This window comes from Ctenopharyngodon idella, chromosome 2 (genome assembly GCF_019924925.1).
Source record: "Ctenopharyngodon idella isolate HZGC_01 chromosome 2, HZGC01, whole genome shotgun sequence".
Classification (NCBI taxonomy): Eukaryota; Metazoa; Chordata; class Actinopteri; order Cypriniformes; family Xenocyprididae; genus Ctenopharyngodon; species Ctenopharyngodon idella.
In genome coordinates, this window is record NC_067221.1 from 2,850,849 (window position 1) to 2,866,661 (window position 15,813).

The 15,813-nt window shown below is 36.5% G+C and overlaps 2 protein-coding genes and 1 pseudogene across 2 annotated transcripts in view; 2 read left to right on the forward strand and 1 right to left on the reverse strand.

The window, feature by feature from the left end:
• Positions 1 to 1,723: 1,723 nt before the first annotated feature.
• LOC127501794 (gastrula zinc finger protein XlCGF49.1-like) lies at positions 1,724 to 3,002 on the forward strand (annotated as a pseudogene).
• A 1,343-nt stretch (positions 3,003 to 4,345) lies between these two features.
• LOC127522316 (gastrula zinc finger protein XlCGF8.2DB-like) lies at positions 4,346 to 9,033 on the forward strand. Its single transcript, XM_051912140.1, has 3 exons — positions 4,346 to 4,454; positions 5,274 to 5,380; positions 6,687 to 9,033. Exons 2-3 carry the CDS (start codon positions 5,320 to 5,322, stop codon positions 7,673 to 7,675), a joined length of 1,050 nt encoding a protein of 349 aa, XP_051768100.1. The 5' UTR covers positions 4,346 to 4,454; positions 5,274 to 5,319; the 3' UTR covers positions 7,676 to 9,033.
• A 459-nt stretch (positions 9,034 to 9,492) lies between these two features.
• Positions 9,493 to 15,813, reverse strand: part of LOC127522225 (uncharacterized) — an 884,749-nt gene continuing 878,428 nt past the window's right edge. Inside the window, exons 105-109 of the mRNA XM_051911962.1 lie at positions 14,521 to 14,694; positions 12,023 to 12,196; positions 10,949 to 11,122; positions 10,605 to 10,766; positions 9,493 to 10,294 (exon numbers count right to left, since the gene is read on the reverse strand). Coding sequence (XP_051767922.1) covers positions 10,108 to 10,294; positions 10,605 to 10,766; positions 10,949 to 11,122; positions 12,023 to 12,196; positions 14,521 to 14,694 — 871 coding nt within the window. The 3' untranslated portion in view covers positions 9,493 to 10,107. The remainder of the gene's footprint in view (positions 10,295 to 10,604; positions 10,767 to 10,948; positions 11,123 to 12,022; positions 12,197 to 14,520; positions 14,695 to 15,813) is intronic.

Here is a 15,813-nt window from a genome sequence, read left to right on the forward strand (position 1 = left end):
TTCATGAATACATTGCAGACTACATTTCTTCTGTTATCTACTCAGAAAGAAGGGAAGTGAAGCCCAAAAATTGTATCTAAAAAAACAAAAACATATGAAATAAAATATTGTCAATAAAAGCATTTTTTTTTTTTTTTTTGACATACAGTAATACTGATGTTTCATGTCAATAGACTAATTTTGGCCCATGAAGATTAACATACAACAAAACCACTACAGGCTAAAACAACACATGCAAACAGATAATTCATAATAAATTAATATAAGAGATATACTGATTAATTTAGAAATTCTTTCATCAAAAGAAGCACACTGTTTTTGTTATCTACAGAGAGCTCTGTATCAGGATCTCCTCAATTCTTCATGTAAAGAGAAGCAAAGCATGAAAGGATTAGTTCACCCAAAAATGAAAATAATGTCATTTATTACTCACCCTCATGTCATTCCACAACCGTAAGACCTCCGTTCATCTTCGGAACAAAAATATCAACAAAAATATCTTAATTTGTGTGCCGAAGATTAACGAAGGTCTTACGGGTCTGGAACGGCATGAGTGTGAGTAATTAATGACGGAAATTTCATTTTTGGGTGAACTAACCCTTGAAGTTATTTTGATTAAAGATTAAAGGCACATGAATTAAAAAATAATGATGTGCATGGGTAAAACATTTATAATAAATACTACAATATGTCATTAAAAAAAAAAAAAAAAAACTCTATTTTTTTTTTCATTGTGATTTTAGCCCTACTTGGAGAGTTTGGGAAAGACAGTCCAAGAAGAGTTTCCATTGGCTAATTGATCAGTTAAGACACTCCCACAGCTGCTCGTCATAAACACGGAATCAGATCCTGATCATCAGACTGGAGAAGAAGCCGCTGGATGAGGAAGATCCAGAAGAAACAGCTGAAAGATGGAGTTTGATAAAGACATGAGAGACTCAGAAACATGCAGAACGACAGATGAAGAAAATGAGGAGGAAAAGGGTCGGTGTCCATTATTGACTCTTCATTAGAGAACAGAGTAAAGCTTCGGGCAGAAAAATCGCAAGAAATCATGACTTTAATCCCAACTTTACATGTGTGGATTTGCCGAAGCTCTAAGTAGAACGATAGTAGCACAAAATATTGAATAGCATATTTTTATTAGCTAACATTAACAAAGTTTAACAACTACTGTAACAAATGTATTGCTCATGGCTAGTTAATAGATTATCTAATGTGAACAAATGAGACCTTATTGTAAGTGTTACCGATATGTTTTTTGCTATTGGTTTGGTATCTTTAGGTCAAACAGTGTTGTAGTTTATATATAGTTCTAAAATGATTATAAAATATGAAATTCTAATTTAAAAAACAGAGCCTTGTGCTATTAAAGGGATATTTTTCTGAACAGTTTACTGATAGTTTATAGCAGTAACAGATACCATAATGTCATATAGTTAAATTGTTTAATTGACTTATAAAGCTAATTAATATTGTATTTCTTTAAATTAAGGCTTGTGAAAAGGGTCGCTAAAGTAACAAAACAGCAGTAGGTGCTTCTCATTTCTCATTTCTGCATCCTCACCTCCCAGCCTCTATCAACTTTCTCCCAGTTTTATTGCCATTACAAATGAGATCATTAACATTTAGCATATAAAAATATCACATAAAACAGACACTTGACCTCTGATGTGTTGTGCTATTAAATTAGATCCTGTTTCACCTGTATTCTGCTCAATTTGATTGGAAGACCTGATGGAAGAGGAAAGTGAAGAACTGAGTGAAGAAGAAAGTGAAGAACTGAGTGAAGAGGAAGAAGAACATCTGAAAACTGGAAAGAAATCTAAAAAGAATTTGTCACGAAAAAGAACAGGAGCTAAACATTCATGCTCCTGCCTTCAGTGTGGAAAGAGTTTCACATGTAAAGCAAGCCTTAAGGAGCACACAAGGATTCACACTGGAGAGCAGCCTTTCACATGCAATCACTGTGGAAAGGAGTTTAGATACAAAGTAACCCTTAAAGAACATATAAGAATTCACACTGGAGAGAAGCCTTACATATGCGATCGATGTGGGAAGAGTTTCAGACACAGAGCAAGCCTTAGGGAGCACACCAAAATTCACATTGGAGAGAAGCCTTTTACATGCCTGCAGTGTGGCAAGAGTTTTACACTTAAATCATACCTTAATACTCATATAAAATCTCACTCCAGCGAGAAGCCGTTCATCTGTCCTCAGGGCGGCACTCCTGAAAATCCATGAGAGCATTTACAGCGAAGTGAAGCCGTATCACTGCGCTCCATGCGGGAGGATTTTCAGCCAAATAGCTGGCCTTCGAAGACACTCAAAATCTTTCATGCATAATAAATACAGGTCCCTAGAAAAATTCATGCTCCAAGCTGTAGCCTCAGGTCATGGTTTGCCCTCAGGAGCAAATGTGTTCCAAAAGAGCAATTTACTAAAACACATTACCTACAGTGAGAAAGGCAGTACGGGGACATGAATGTATTAGTTCTTAAAATTAAAACACATCTGGTGCTGTGAAGGTCAGGATTAACAACTGTCATGTATCATTTGGTGTTTTGTTTTCATTTAATAAATACTGTTTTATGTCTAGGTCAGGGGTGGGCAACTCTGGCCTTCAAAATCCACTTTCCTGTGAAGTTTACCTCCAACTCTAATCAAACAAGCTAATCAGGGTCTTCAGGATGACCAGAAAGCTACAGGTATGTGTGTTTGATCAGGGTTGGAGGAAATTTTTGCAGGAAAGTGGATCGCGAGGGCCAGTGTTGCCGAGTCCTGGTGTAGATCCTAGCCTCATCTCACCTTGACCTGCACCAGCTGTGATGGAAAAACAGACCCACGAATGGATCTAGCAGTGGTTTTTAGATCTGATCACATTGTGCACTACCCCAGAGTAGTGAGGGGTAAATGTCATGTATCATCTGTACTGTTTTGCTACTTTGAGTTTAGTTTCCTTACCTGTGTTTAGTTGCCATAGTTACTCATTTGTTAATTGATTAGCCCTACCTGTTCCTTGTTCCATTTAGTGTGTGTATTTATCTCAGGGGTGTCCAACCCTGCTCCTGGAGAGCTACCGTCCTGCAGACTTAAGTTCCAACCCTGCTCCAACTTTGATTGGGGTCGGAGCTGAAATCTGCAGGATGGTAGCTCTCCAGGAGCAGGGTTGGACACCCCTGATTTATACCCTGCTTGGTTTGGTTATTTGTTCTCATCTATATGGTTTGGTTTACTGTGCTTGTGCATTTTTCCAGTGTTCCTGAGTGTTTTCATTTCATTTCACAACAACATTTGAGGAACGCAGAAAATTGTGCAGACATATATTTTTTTTTCTGGGCCAGGCTGTCATACAAGGACATTATGAATGAACACATGCAAAAACAAGAGAGAACCAACAAAATATTGCACTGAGAACTGAAAATACCTGCTTGTAATATTAAGAGCCTAAGAGTGAGTAATGATGTTGGAAGATAAATCAGTCAATTCTAAAATGTTAATGAAAACATAAAATATTATTTTTGGTCATTTTGTCATCAATTTGTCTTTTGGGGGACGATGCAAATTTATGTTTGAAATAAAAATCTTTAGTAACATTATAAATGTCTTTACTGTCACATTTGATTATTAATGCCTCCTTACTGAATAGAAGTATTTTAAAAAAAAAATCCACTTACCCCAAAATTTTGATAGTAGTATCACGGTTTTCACACAGAAAATTGTGTGAAATCCGACATCATTTTTGGCCAGGCAAAGAAATGAGTATCATTGATATCATACAGAAAGTTGTATCACAGTTTCCACAAAATATGAAGCAGCACAACTGTTTTCAACTCTGATAATAATCAGAAATGTTTCTTGAGCAGAAAATCATCATATTAGAATGATTTCTGAATGATCATGTGACACTGAAGAATGGAGTAATGATGCTTAAAATTCAGCTTTGATCACAAGAATGAATTACTTTACAATTATATTATGATAGAAAACAGTTATTTTATAATGTAAGAATATTTACTGATTTCGCGGCTTTTTTGGATAAGTGCAACCTTGTGAGCATAAAAATCTTTTTAATAGCGTTTGTGTAGTTCCTACATTGCTATTATCATCAGTGGTACCTAAGTATAGTCATGTTGTGTCAATATGACTGCACTCATGTAGAATATATATATAAAAACTTTCTATAAAAGTAAAATGTCTATAGAGTTATCCCATGTGATTAACTGTTTTTAATGTAAAAACATAAAAAGTTTTTAAGTAGCAAAAAATCAAACAGTGCATCTTAAACAAAACGGGTTTGTTTGATTGGCTCAAATCAACCTGGCACTAGGACCGCGCGCCAGTGAGCAGATCGCGCACTTCCGGGTGTCACGCGCCAGCGGAGTAACTGCCATTGAAATGCCATATCAATCTCTCCATATATTATAGAAGACGAGAGGAAAGCTGGCGTAACGGTAAATGTATATGTTTTACAGTAGTTTACACATTCTGCAGATGATCTGGTATTAGTTATGGCAGCTCTGGTAAAGCCAGTGAGCGCTAGCCTGATCTGATTATAATGTTTTCTCCTCTAAAATATCTGTTTATGGCGCCAGTATATGTGCTGAATAGATATAGATATAGAAAGTGACAAATACTGAAACGTGCTGTCTGACATCTTTAGGCATAAATAAACACGAGACAGCGCAGTACAAACAATACTGAGTTTAGAAATAAGATTTAGGGCGATTAGATCATTTAAAATGAATTCAGTCATTGTATTTGCAATGAAAATTAAAATATAGGTTTTTTTTTATTAATTCCAAGGACATATCTGTGGTGACAGTACCTTATATATATATATATATATATATATATTATTAAACATTATATTACAGTTCCTATACAGTGATGGTAGAAGATTTTTATAGGATATTGATGTATAACATATATGAATCATTATCAGCTACAAAAAAAGTTGAGAATTGTTTTATATAATCAGTTGTATTTATTACAAAAAAATACAACACTGAATATGTAAGTTATAATAGAAACACTGAAAATCTTAATACAGTGGCATTAGTGATTTTATTTCTGAGAGGTGAAACACCTGCTTTCTAAAGGTTTTTCACAGAAACACGGCTGAGGTGTTTCAGTGTTTTTTCACACAAGCAGTTGTGAGTTTATGGTTCATATACTGTCACGTCACACACACTTTTAATATTCATGAGTGACGTGACCATTGTATGATGAATTCAGCACTAAATACTAATAATGACTTTCTACTCCAACAGTTTCCAGGTGTAGAAAGTGAACAGTGCGAGTGACACTATTGTAAAGATGGAGTTTATTAAAGAGGAGAGTGAAGACACAAGTGATGCAGAAACTGAGGAACAGAGAGGTCTGTGATCATTCTTGAGTCTTCATTAATGACTGTTTGGTGTCAATCACAGGAGCTGTTAAATGATCTTTCTTTATCTTTGCTTCATGTTGCATTATGATGCATAAACAAACATAAAATTAACTTAAACTAAAGCAGATGATCATGATTAGTGATGCACCAATCATGTTTTTCATGGCTGATTCTGATGTTTTTTCTAAGCAAATTGGCTGATTCAAATACAGATAGCTTTTTATTTTTCTTTAAGCAAATTTATTTGCTGTTTATTTCCTCTATAACAGGCCAAACTAAATACCTGTAGTCATTTGAAATTAGAGTCAACCTCTGCATTTTAATCATGATCCAAACAAAGAAGCTGCACACATGTAGCATGAGCAGCAAGTTTTAAACTTTACATGTGTGGAATCATGCTGCATAAAACATACCTGCAGAAAACAAAAACAGCAGACGGACTGAATGAAAATGCAGGTTCACTCTCTGACAGTAGGTGGCGCTTATGGAGCAGAAGTGGTTTCTTTGAGTACCGCTGAACACAAAGCAGTTATAAACACTACTTTATACTGGAAAAGATGTCATCGAAATTTCTGATGTAGTCGATGTTGACTTCCTGTTTACAGACTTCCTGATATTTCACACAAATTACATTTTGGGAAATAAATGCAATGCAGTTTGTGCACAAGTCCAGAAAAGAGATTGGCAAAAATAAAACTAAAAACCATCCAGTTCCGACCGGTGCATCTCTAATTATGATTTAAATGAGCTCAGAAATTACATATCATGGTGCAAAGATGTTGAGATGATCCTCACAGAGTCACTGTTACATTTATCCCGGAAACTCGGTGACATCATGCTGCATCCGCCAATCAAGGACCTCAACGCCACCTATGGGTCTTTAAAATAAAGAACTATACACAGCCACGTAACAGTCACGTGACATGATACACGTCTGAACACACACTTGAGACAAGGAGACGCAAGTCAGAGATTCCCTGCTAACACAAATATACCAAAATAAATGATCGGTGATCTATGCTCGTCAGCGGCGACTTTTTAAATTAAGATCGGTTCATGAGAGCGGCCAAATTTAGTCACTACTGATCGAGTCATAGAATATGATTATCGTCCGATACCGATCTGCAGTAGAAATATTGTATTGGTGCAGTAAAATAATAATATGACTATTGTAATTTTCACCGGTGCCAGGATCAGTTCATGTGTTCATCTGGAGCCCTGATGCTTGACCTCTTCTTTTCTGCCATGAAACTGTGGTTCACTTTTGTTTCTTATTTGTCTGAATTGACTTTAGACATGATGGAAGTGAAAGTGGAGTGTGAAGAACTGAATGTAGTGGAGGAGGATCATCAGTATCAGAGACCTCAGAAGGTCATAACGGGAGAAAAGTCATCACAGTCCGAAAGTGATTTCTCCCAGAAAAGAACAGGAGCCAAAAAACCACCATTCATCTGTCCTCAGTGTGGGAAGTGTTTTACACTCAAAGTTAACCTTAAAAGCCACATCAAAATTCACACCGGAGAGCGTGATTTCACCTGTCTGCAGTGTGGCAGTAGCTTCTTCAAAAACGCCGATCTAAAGAGACACCTGCAAATTCACACCGGAGAGAAGCCGTTCAGCTGCCCTCACTGCGGGAAGAGCTTCACACGCAAAGAGAGCCTGGAGAATCACATCCGGATCCACACCGGAGAGAAGCCTTTCACCTGCCTACTGTGTGCCAAGAGCTTCATACGCAAAGGACACTTTAAGAACCACATGCGCATTCACTCCGGAGAGCGTCCGTTCACGTGTCACGAGTGTGGGAAGAGCTTCACGCAGGCCACCGTCCTCAAAAACCACCAGCACTCGCACTCGGGAGAGAGACCGTTCAGCTGCGGCCAGTGCGGTAAAAGCTTCATTTCAGCGAAGCACCTGAAGATCCACCAGAAAATTCACCAGAAGCTTTTCTTGTGCTCTTTCTGTGGAAAGATGTTCTCACAGCTGGGCTACCTGAAAGAGCACCAGAAAATACACAGCGGCGAGAAAGCTCACATGTGCTCGGTGTGCGGGAACAGCTTCTCTAGAGCCAAATATCTGAAAGAGCATCAGAAGGTCCATACGGGAGAGAAACCCTACAAGTGCTCACATTGTGACAAGAGCTTCAGTCAGTCAGGGAACCTGAAAATACACGAGAGAGTTCACACCGGAGAGAAGCCGCACCACTGCCCGCCATGTGGAAGGAGTTTCGTCACATCCAGCGCTCTGCTGTCTCATCGAAGGAAATGTCGCCAAAAGTTGTCGTAGAGAGCAAGAGTTAATATTGTGAAATTAAGATGAACTGAAGTGTCATTGTGCAAGATCATTTGCTTCTACATCTTTGTGCACAGCTACATTAAACATGTTAACTGTGTGTAATGGCATTCGTTTCCATCCACTTATTTATTTGTGAATTTTGGGATATTGCAATAAAAAACGCTTGATGGAAATGCCAAGTTGAGCATAAATTCTAAAAATGTGCATAAAAATATATGAGCTCAATTGAGGCAGATAATTGTACTGAATAAATCCCTCGATGCACAACAAAAGCTCACATGCCTTTGCATCAACAGAAGCTGTGATTGGATAACTGGACTAACCAGCGGACCAATCGCATCTCAGCATCTCAAATGTTGGTTTGGTGGTTCTGAAATGCCTGAGCCAAAGTCTATCAGAATGATTTGGTTTAATTCCCTCCAGAAGTGTCTCACATGACCATCTGAATGCAAGAGAAGCAACTCATGCAGGAAAAAAGAGCCAATTGCAGCAACTTACATTTTTATTACTGATATTTTGCACCAACTTCCCAGGAAGTGACAATTCTGTTCTCTTGAACGCATGGAAATTCTGCTTTTTTTTGTAAATGTTTTATGCCATATAAGTTAAATAGCTAATGTTTAACATGAGTCTATTATTTCTCCATGCATAGCCTTAACAAATCGAGTATAAATGTTAGCTTGTGAGAGGCAGTGAATGGAAAAGATGTGCAGTGAGAATATGAGGAGATCAGAATGGAAGCCTAACCAGTCAACAGCTGCAGTGTTGATGAAAATATGAAATAAGGATCTTTGCAAGTTCATTTATGGCTGAATAGAGTACATTAATATTATTTTCAAGAACACTATGGTGTAGTCTTGTATGTTAATCAATTGAAATGTCCATAAATGAGAGCAAAATATTGTACAGAGCTACTCATTTAATGAGCACAGTGGACAGATGTACTTGAGTTCAGCAGATGTTCAGTATTGTTCCAACAATATATCTCAGTTCTGTGATAATAAACTTTTTCCCCACAACACTCCATCAGATCTTTAATTTCACCAGCAGATACACACATTATTGAGAAAAGATGAAACTGCTTTAAGGGATCTTGCATGAAATGCCTTCAGACTTTCTAGAAATCTTCCATGTTTTCACCTTGAGTTGCCACTTAAACCCTAAGGACTAGAAACAAAGTTTTCAAAGAAAATACTAGAAACCAGCAAAAGTGTTTGTCCTTTTTTGCATATTTGAATTGAACGTCATCAAATCTTTAACCAAATGCTACAAAAACATGACATGAATCTGTATGTATTTATCAATAAGGTATGTGAAAATAAAGCAAGATGCACTGTTAAAATATCTGATATTTATAATACTGTTATTTTTGGGTTTATTGTGAATATGGCCACTGACCTGACTTGCCTTAAAGGGATAGTTCACAAAAAAATTAAAATTATCCCATGATTTACTCACTCTCAAGCCATTCTACGCATACATGAAGTTCAGATGAACACATTCAGAGATATATTTAAAACTATCCTGGCTCTTCCAAGTTTTATAATGGTAGTGAATCGAAAATAAGACTATGATCTCTAAGATCAACTGAGCTCACAATGCTTAGAGAAATGCAGCCCAGCATGATTTCTTCTCCAACAATTCTAAAGATTGCTCATATGATTTTATGTTTAACATCTACAACTTCACCTTTATTTAAGAAGGAGAATCTCTCTGCATCTGCTTATGTAGCTTCAATAATACAACAGACAAATGAACTTTTCAAACAAAAGCAATTGTTCTGAACTTTGAAAGACACACAAATGCTGTTAACTGGTAAAAATGTTTAGTTGGTCTGACTAGAAGAGACTCCATCCACAGAACAAAGACAATATACTGTATATCTGTGCATTAACAACACACACATAGATAACTTAATATAAAATAAAACAGAATAACAAAAATAAACAAAAACATTCTGTGTATAAAATTTAAGAGATCATGTAAATGTTTGAAGTAACATGTAGACTTTATCTCTTTTGATACATTTATGTGCTATACTTGACAATCATGTTTATGATTAGAAACATTTTAATGATTATGGATGAGTTCAATCCAAACATTATTATATTTGTAGGCCTGATACTGAAGAGCCTGAAGATTTCTGCTGACAGACTCATCTGAGCTTCTTCCTCCTGTTCACCTTTAAATAAAACAAAACCATCATTTGGCTGAATACTAAAGCAACATTAATCATTCAATATGTTTCTAATACACATGCTAACACACGTGCTGCTTTATTTCATTGTAAAGTCTGAGTCTCTTCCATCTGTATGAAACACATTTACACATTAATCACACATTTATTTCTCCTCATAGACACAGTAGTGAGACTCTTCTGTGGATCACCTGATGATTACTGCTCCTCTCATGATGATTTCAAACTATGATATAGAGCATTCATCAGAGGCGTTTGGTGATTTAACTTGTTTAAAGACTTTTGGAGATTTAACTTGTTCAGAGACTTTTGGAGATTTAACTTGTTCAGAGACTTTTGGAAATTGAACTCTATCAGGGATGTTTGGTGATTTAACTTGTTTAGAGACTTTTGGCGATTGATCTTCATCTATTCTGTAAGGAGGAACAGAAGAGAAAACAATCAGTGTGCAGTGGAACAAAGTGCAAATTAGTTACTATATTTCAATACTGGAGCTGAAGCTGAACGCACTGATTTTAGCAGGAGTGCAGCGTTTTCCTACAATCTGACCAAGTCTATTTTCAAACTGAAATGATTCACAACTGACACAGTTAATAAAGCAGGTTGTTGTATAAAGCTGTGACAGTGTGCTTTCCTTCTTTGTGATGAACATTTTAATAACTTCACATGAATCAATATGATCACAATGAAGATCTCTTTAATATCACAGTGATGTTTCCTCACCTCAGTTTACAGTTTGAGTCTCGTAACACGTCACTGAGCTGCTGCTTAGAGACTCTGATCGTATTGTGTCTCAGGTCAAGATCTTTTAAAAACTGCTGTGCTTTTGAGTTAGTCAAAGACTGAGTTAAAGAAGAAACATCTGTAATGCCACAGTTATATAGACTAGAAAGACACAAACAGAGGAAGAGAGATTATCTTACAAACAAATCATTAAGGTGAAAATTTTGCACAAATATAATGCGAACTCAGACTCATTGTGAGATATTGAGTATAAAGTGTTTTAGTTTAAACTGTTAAAGTGATTTTAAGCATTTTGATTCTTGTATGTGAAGAATGTTACTGACCTCAATCTCTCCAGTTTACAGTGTGAATCCTTCAGTACGTCACATAGGTGCTTCACTCCTGAGTTTCCTAGTTCATTCCCCCACAGGTCCAGCTCTCTCAGGTGTGACGGGTTTGATTTCAGAGCTGAAGTCAGGATGACACACTGTTTCTCTGTAATACTGCATCTAAACAGACTGAAGACAGAGAAATAACAATAGTTCACATCTATGATGATCATCTTCTTGAAGAGCTTCAGCAGCATTTAGGCCCATCCACACAAAGCCAGGTCTTTCCCTATCCAATCTTTTTTTCCCTCGTCTCAAGAAATATCTGCGTACACATGAAACCGCTGAAACCGGCTCGAAACGATGTAGTATACATGCCAGACCAGTATGTGGCGCTGTATTTCTGACACAGAGATACACTTAAAACAGCGAATAAGACTTGGAACATGCGCATAAACCTTGCGTGCTGTATACAAACTTCAGTAAAGTGTAGAAATAACGCTTTATTTTGGCTCAGTAGGTTCTGCAGCATGAACACAGGCATCTAGAGTCTGCTATTGTTGTTGTTGTTGCTGTTTTGTGCTGTTAGTGGCATCTCACTAGGGTCGACACGTGGGGTGATGACATCGTTTCACAAAATATACAGATTGGCTGTACACATGAAAATGCAAGGGGCGGCGGTTTCAGATTTATCCACTCTGGGACCCGGTTTCAAAAAATATTGGATTCACGTTCTGAAAACACAGGATTCGTCTGGACGAAACGCCTAACCGATACAAAATTTTTGCGACGTGTGGATGGGGCCTTAGTTTCCAATAGTCTGTTTGAAACCCAGTTACACTAGTTCTGTGTGCTGGAAGATACTGTTTCTTCTCTTTCATTTTTAACTATTTATTTGATGTCTATTCTTTATTCTCTGTTCAAAAGGCAGATTTCTGCATATCTATTTAACTAGATTTACCAAAAAATGTGACCAATAAGAAAATCCAGAAAGTGCACTGCTATAAAGAATGAAACATAAGCTCTGCTGTCTTAAAATAAATAAACTTCAGTCACACTGTAACTGCTGTACAGTATAATGATACTAACTGTAGTTTCTCCAGCTTGAATTGTGGGTTCATCAGTAGATCACTGAGGTTTTTCACTCCAGAGTCTCCTAGATTGTTCCTGCTCAGGTCCAGCTCTCTCAGGTGTGACGGGTTTGATTTCAGAGCTGAAGTTAGGATGACACACTGTTTCTCTGTAATACTGCATTCACTCAGACTGAAGACAGAAAGAGAAAATGACTCAAATCCATGTTCAGTTCATGTGTGAGTTAAATGAATCATGAATAAATGTCATACAGTCACTAACAAACCTGCAAAAACATGGAAACTTAATGATATAAACGAACAAACCAAGCCAGGAGCATTTGAGGATACTAGTTACAATCCAAGTCTGGATCCATCCTCACTCCCAAAAATAAGTGAATTTATCACTGTGGATTAATATAAAATTGTGTTTTATCTCTCCTATTTGTGATAATTTGTGATTAAAGACAGTGTTATTGTATTCTTCATCGTCGTGAGCTTCATTACAACCAGCCATTCATGACAATTTGTTACACTGTTTTTTAGTCTATTCTCACTTCTGTCTTGTTTCACAGCAAAGATTTGTCAGATTCCAGCATATGAAACAATTTTACAGCCACAAAATTTAAAATGCTTCAAAGTTTAATGCTCTTTTTACTGATACACATACAAACCCATTAAAGAATTAGTTCACTTTCAAATGAAAACTAGATAAAAAAGTTAGGGTACTCTAGGTGGTTGCTAGGGTGTTGATATGTGGTTTCCAGGGTACTCTGAGTGGTTGCAAGGGTTTTATGTGGTTGCTAAGATGTTGCTATGTGGTTGTTAAGGTACTTGGGGTAGTTGCAAAGGTGTTGCTATGCTGTTGCTAAAGTATTATGAGTGGGTGCTAAGGTGTCACTGTAATACTGTTACCGAATAAATCAATGCTATGTGGCTGCTGATGTATTCTGAGTGGTTGCTAGGGTGTTGCTATGTGGTTGCTAAGATATTATGGGTGGTTGCTAGGGTGTTGCTATGCGGTTGCTAGGGTATTCTGGGTGGCCACTAGGATGTTTCCATGTGGTTGTTAAGGTACTCATGATAGTCGCTAGGGTCTTGCCATGTCGTTGCTAAGGTATTCTGGGTGGTTGCTAGGGTGTTGCTATGTGGTTGTTAGGGTATTCTGGGGGTTTGCTATGGTGTTCTGGGTAGTTGCTATGTGTTTGCTAGTGTTTGCAGCAATATATAGAACAATGGGCAACATATTGCATCTACAATATATTTTAAAACTTTAATAATATTTGTCCCAACTTTTGTTATGTCTTTTGTGTGTCATTCAGTATAACAAAGATAAAAAAAACAAAAAACTGTTTAAAGCATATCACATGATGGTAATCATGTGACAGTGTGACACATTACAAAGGGGACCCACTGAAGACCCTCTGTCTATGGGATAAGGTGAGTAAATCTCTCTGAAATATTTGATGATTTCACTTTTTTCAGCCTCTAGTAACCTTTGTAACAAAAGCACGTCCTTCAGTACAACACAGAAAAGATACTTTTAATGTTATTATTTTATAAAAAGCTATATTAAATATGAAAATTAAGTATGATCTTTATAGGTAAAGGCCATTACTTTATATAGGTGGCCAAGGCACTGCCTGTTAAATATGTTCATGTATGAAATCTGTCCTTCAGTATCATGCTTTTGTCCTTCAGCACAACAAGTTTCATGTTATACCACAATGCCACCCGTTATGCTGAATGACAGTGGCTTTGTTATCCCACATTTTCAGTAGTTTACAAAACTTAAATCATGCAATTCATATTTAATTGCTGTATGAAAACTGAATATTATATTAAACTATTTTATGCCATTTTAAGGTATTTCAAGGCACATTATCTTTGTCTAATTATACCTGCAGTTAAGGTATAACTGATGGATTATTTAAGTTAATATAATATTACATACACATACAATTATGGATTAAAATTGATTATGAATTATATTAGCTAATAGCTGCTTCATATTTGTGGCACTTTGAAAAATTGAGACTGTACAAGTTTGGGAGAGTTGGTTTTAAACTTCTAAACTTTGATTAAGTGTTATAACCTACTATTAATGGACCATTAATAACATACATATACATATATATATATATATATATAAATTCCACATTCAAAAATGTATTGTCACCAGGAGCACATATTTATGATGGATGGATGTGGATGGAGGCACTTTCATACTCATACTCATTGATCCCGTTCACTGCCATTATAAAGCTCAGATGTGTCAGGATATTTATTAATATAACTCAGATTGTGTACATAAGAAAGAAGAAAGTCATATTTACCTAGGATGGCCTGAGGGTGAGTAAAGCTTGGGCTAATCTTCATTTGAAAGTGAACTAATCCTTTAACTAAAACCATTTCTGAATCTTTCGTCAGATGGAGATGCAGCGCTACAAATGATGTGACTTGTGCCCTGTTGTCTTAAAATAAAAAAACACAAAAATACAGTATAATGATACTAACTGTAGTTTGTCCAGCTTGAATTGTGGGATCGTCAGTAGATCACTGAGGTTTTTCACTCCAGAGTCTCCTAGTTTATTCCAGCTCAGGTTCAGCTCTCTCAGGTGTGACGGGTTTAATTTCAGAGCTGAAGTCAGGAAGACACACTGTTTCTCTGTAATTCTGCATCCACTCAGACTGAAGACAGAAAGAGAAAAGACAATGACTCAGATCTATGATGATCAACTATGTTTAGCTTCATCCAGCAGACTTTTGCTGACAAATAAACAGGGATATCCAGGTGCAGGTAACATGGAGAAAGACGACACATTGTTCATTTAAATATACTACGACATTGTAACAATACAAAGGTTAAAATCATCAATCTATTTATGTTAGTTTACACATTCATTTCATATCATCTTTAAGGTTCTTTCGTGCCAATGTCACCCTTGATTTGATCACTGGAACAAATGTATTTATGTTGGTTGTTTTCAGACACATTGTCGACTCACTAACACTTTACAATAAACTTTCATTTGTTAACATTAACTACATTAGTTAACATGAACCAATGATGGACAATACTAGTACAGCATGTAATAACCTTAATGTAAGTTTCAACATTTACTAATACAGTTTTAAATAAAAAAGTTTTCTGTTAACATTAGTTAATCCACTGTGAACGAACATGAACAATGAATCATTGTATAAACGAACATTAACAGATTAATGAATAAAATATAGCCCTCATGTTATCATTGTCTTTTTAATTTTGTTCATGTTTATTTGAATAAAGTAGTGGTGGCGAGATGAAGCTTTGAAGCCTTCCAGGCAGATTTGTTGAAAAGTGGTTCATTTCTCAAGGCTTCTACAGGGACACATGCTGGTCAATGGAAATATGGTCCAGGAAAAAACTTGTCAGGAGTGTGACAGCACCAAAATGTGTGTTATATGGTTCATGATGCATTAACATACACAAACAAACAAACAAATAAATAAATAAATAGTTCTGTGAAGTATCTATGTTCAGTGTTGTTTCATAATTTTTTAATTGGGCAATGCTGTTGTTGATCATACGAGAAACAAAGTTCTTTAAACCGGATAAAAAAGTGAAAGTGATTAAGGTGGACTGGACAGAGAGAAGTGTAAGTACTTGTGTAACACGAGAGGGAAAAAACACAATGTTCCACCAAAAGTGAACACCTTCTCAAAGCACTTTACTCAAACAAGGCTTCAAAGTTCACCGGTGACGTCATTTCACTGAAACAATACAAGCCTCGATACGGAGCTCCGGCGGGAAGAACCTGATGTTCT

Excerpts from the sequence above, each read along its gene's own strand:
- LOC127522316 (XM_051912140.1), top strand. The coding sequence starts at position 5,320 with ATGGAGTTTATTAAAGAGGAGAGTGAAGACACAAGTGATGCAGAAACT. Across the intron at positions 5,381-6,686 it reads AGAAACTGAGGAACAGAGAG|ACATGATGGAAGTGAAAGTG; the intron begins GTCTGTGATCAT and ends AATTGACTTTAG.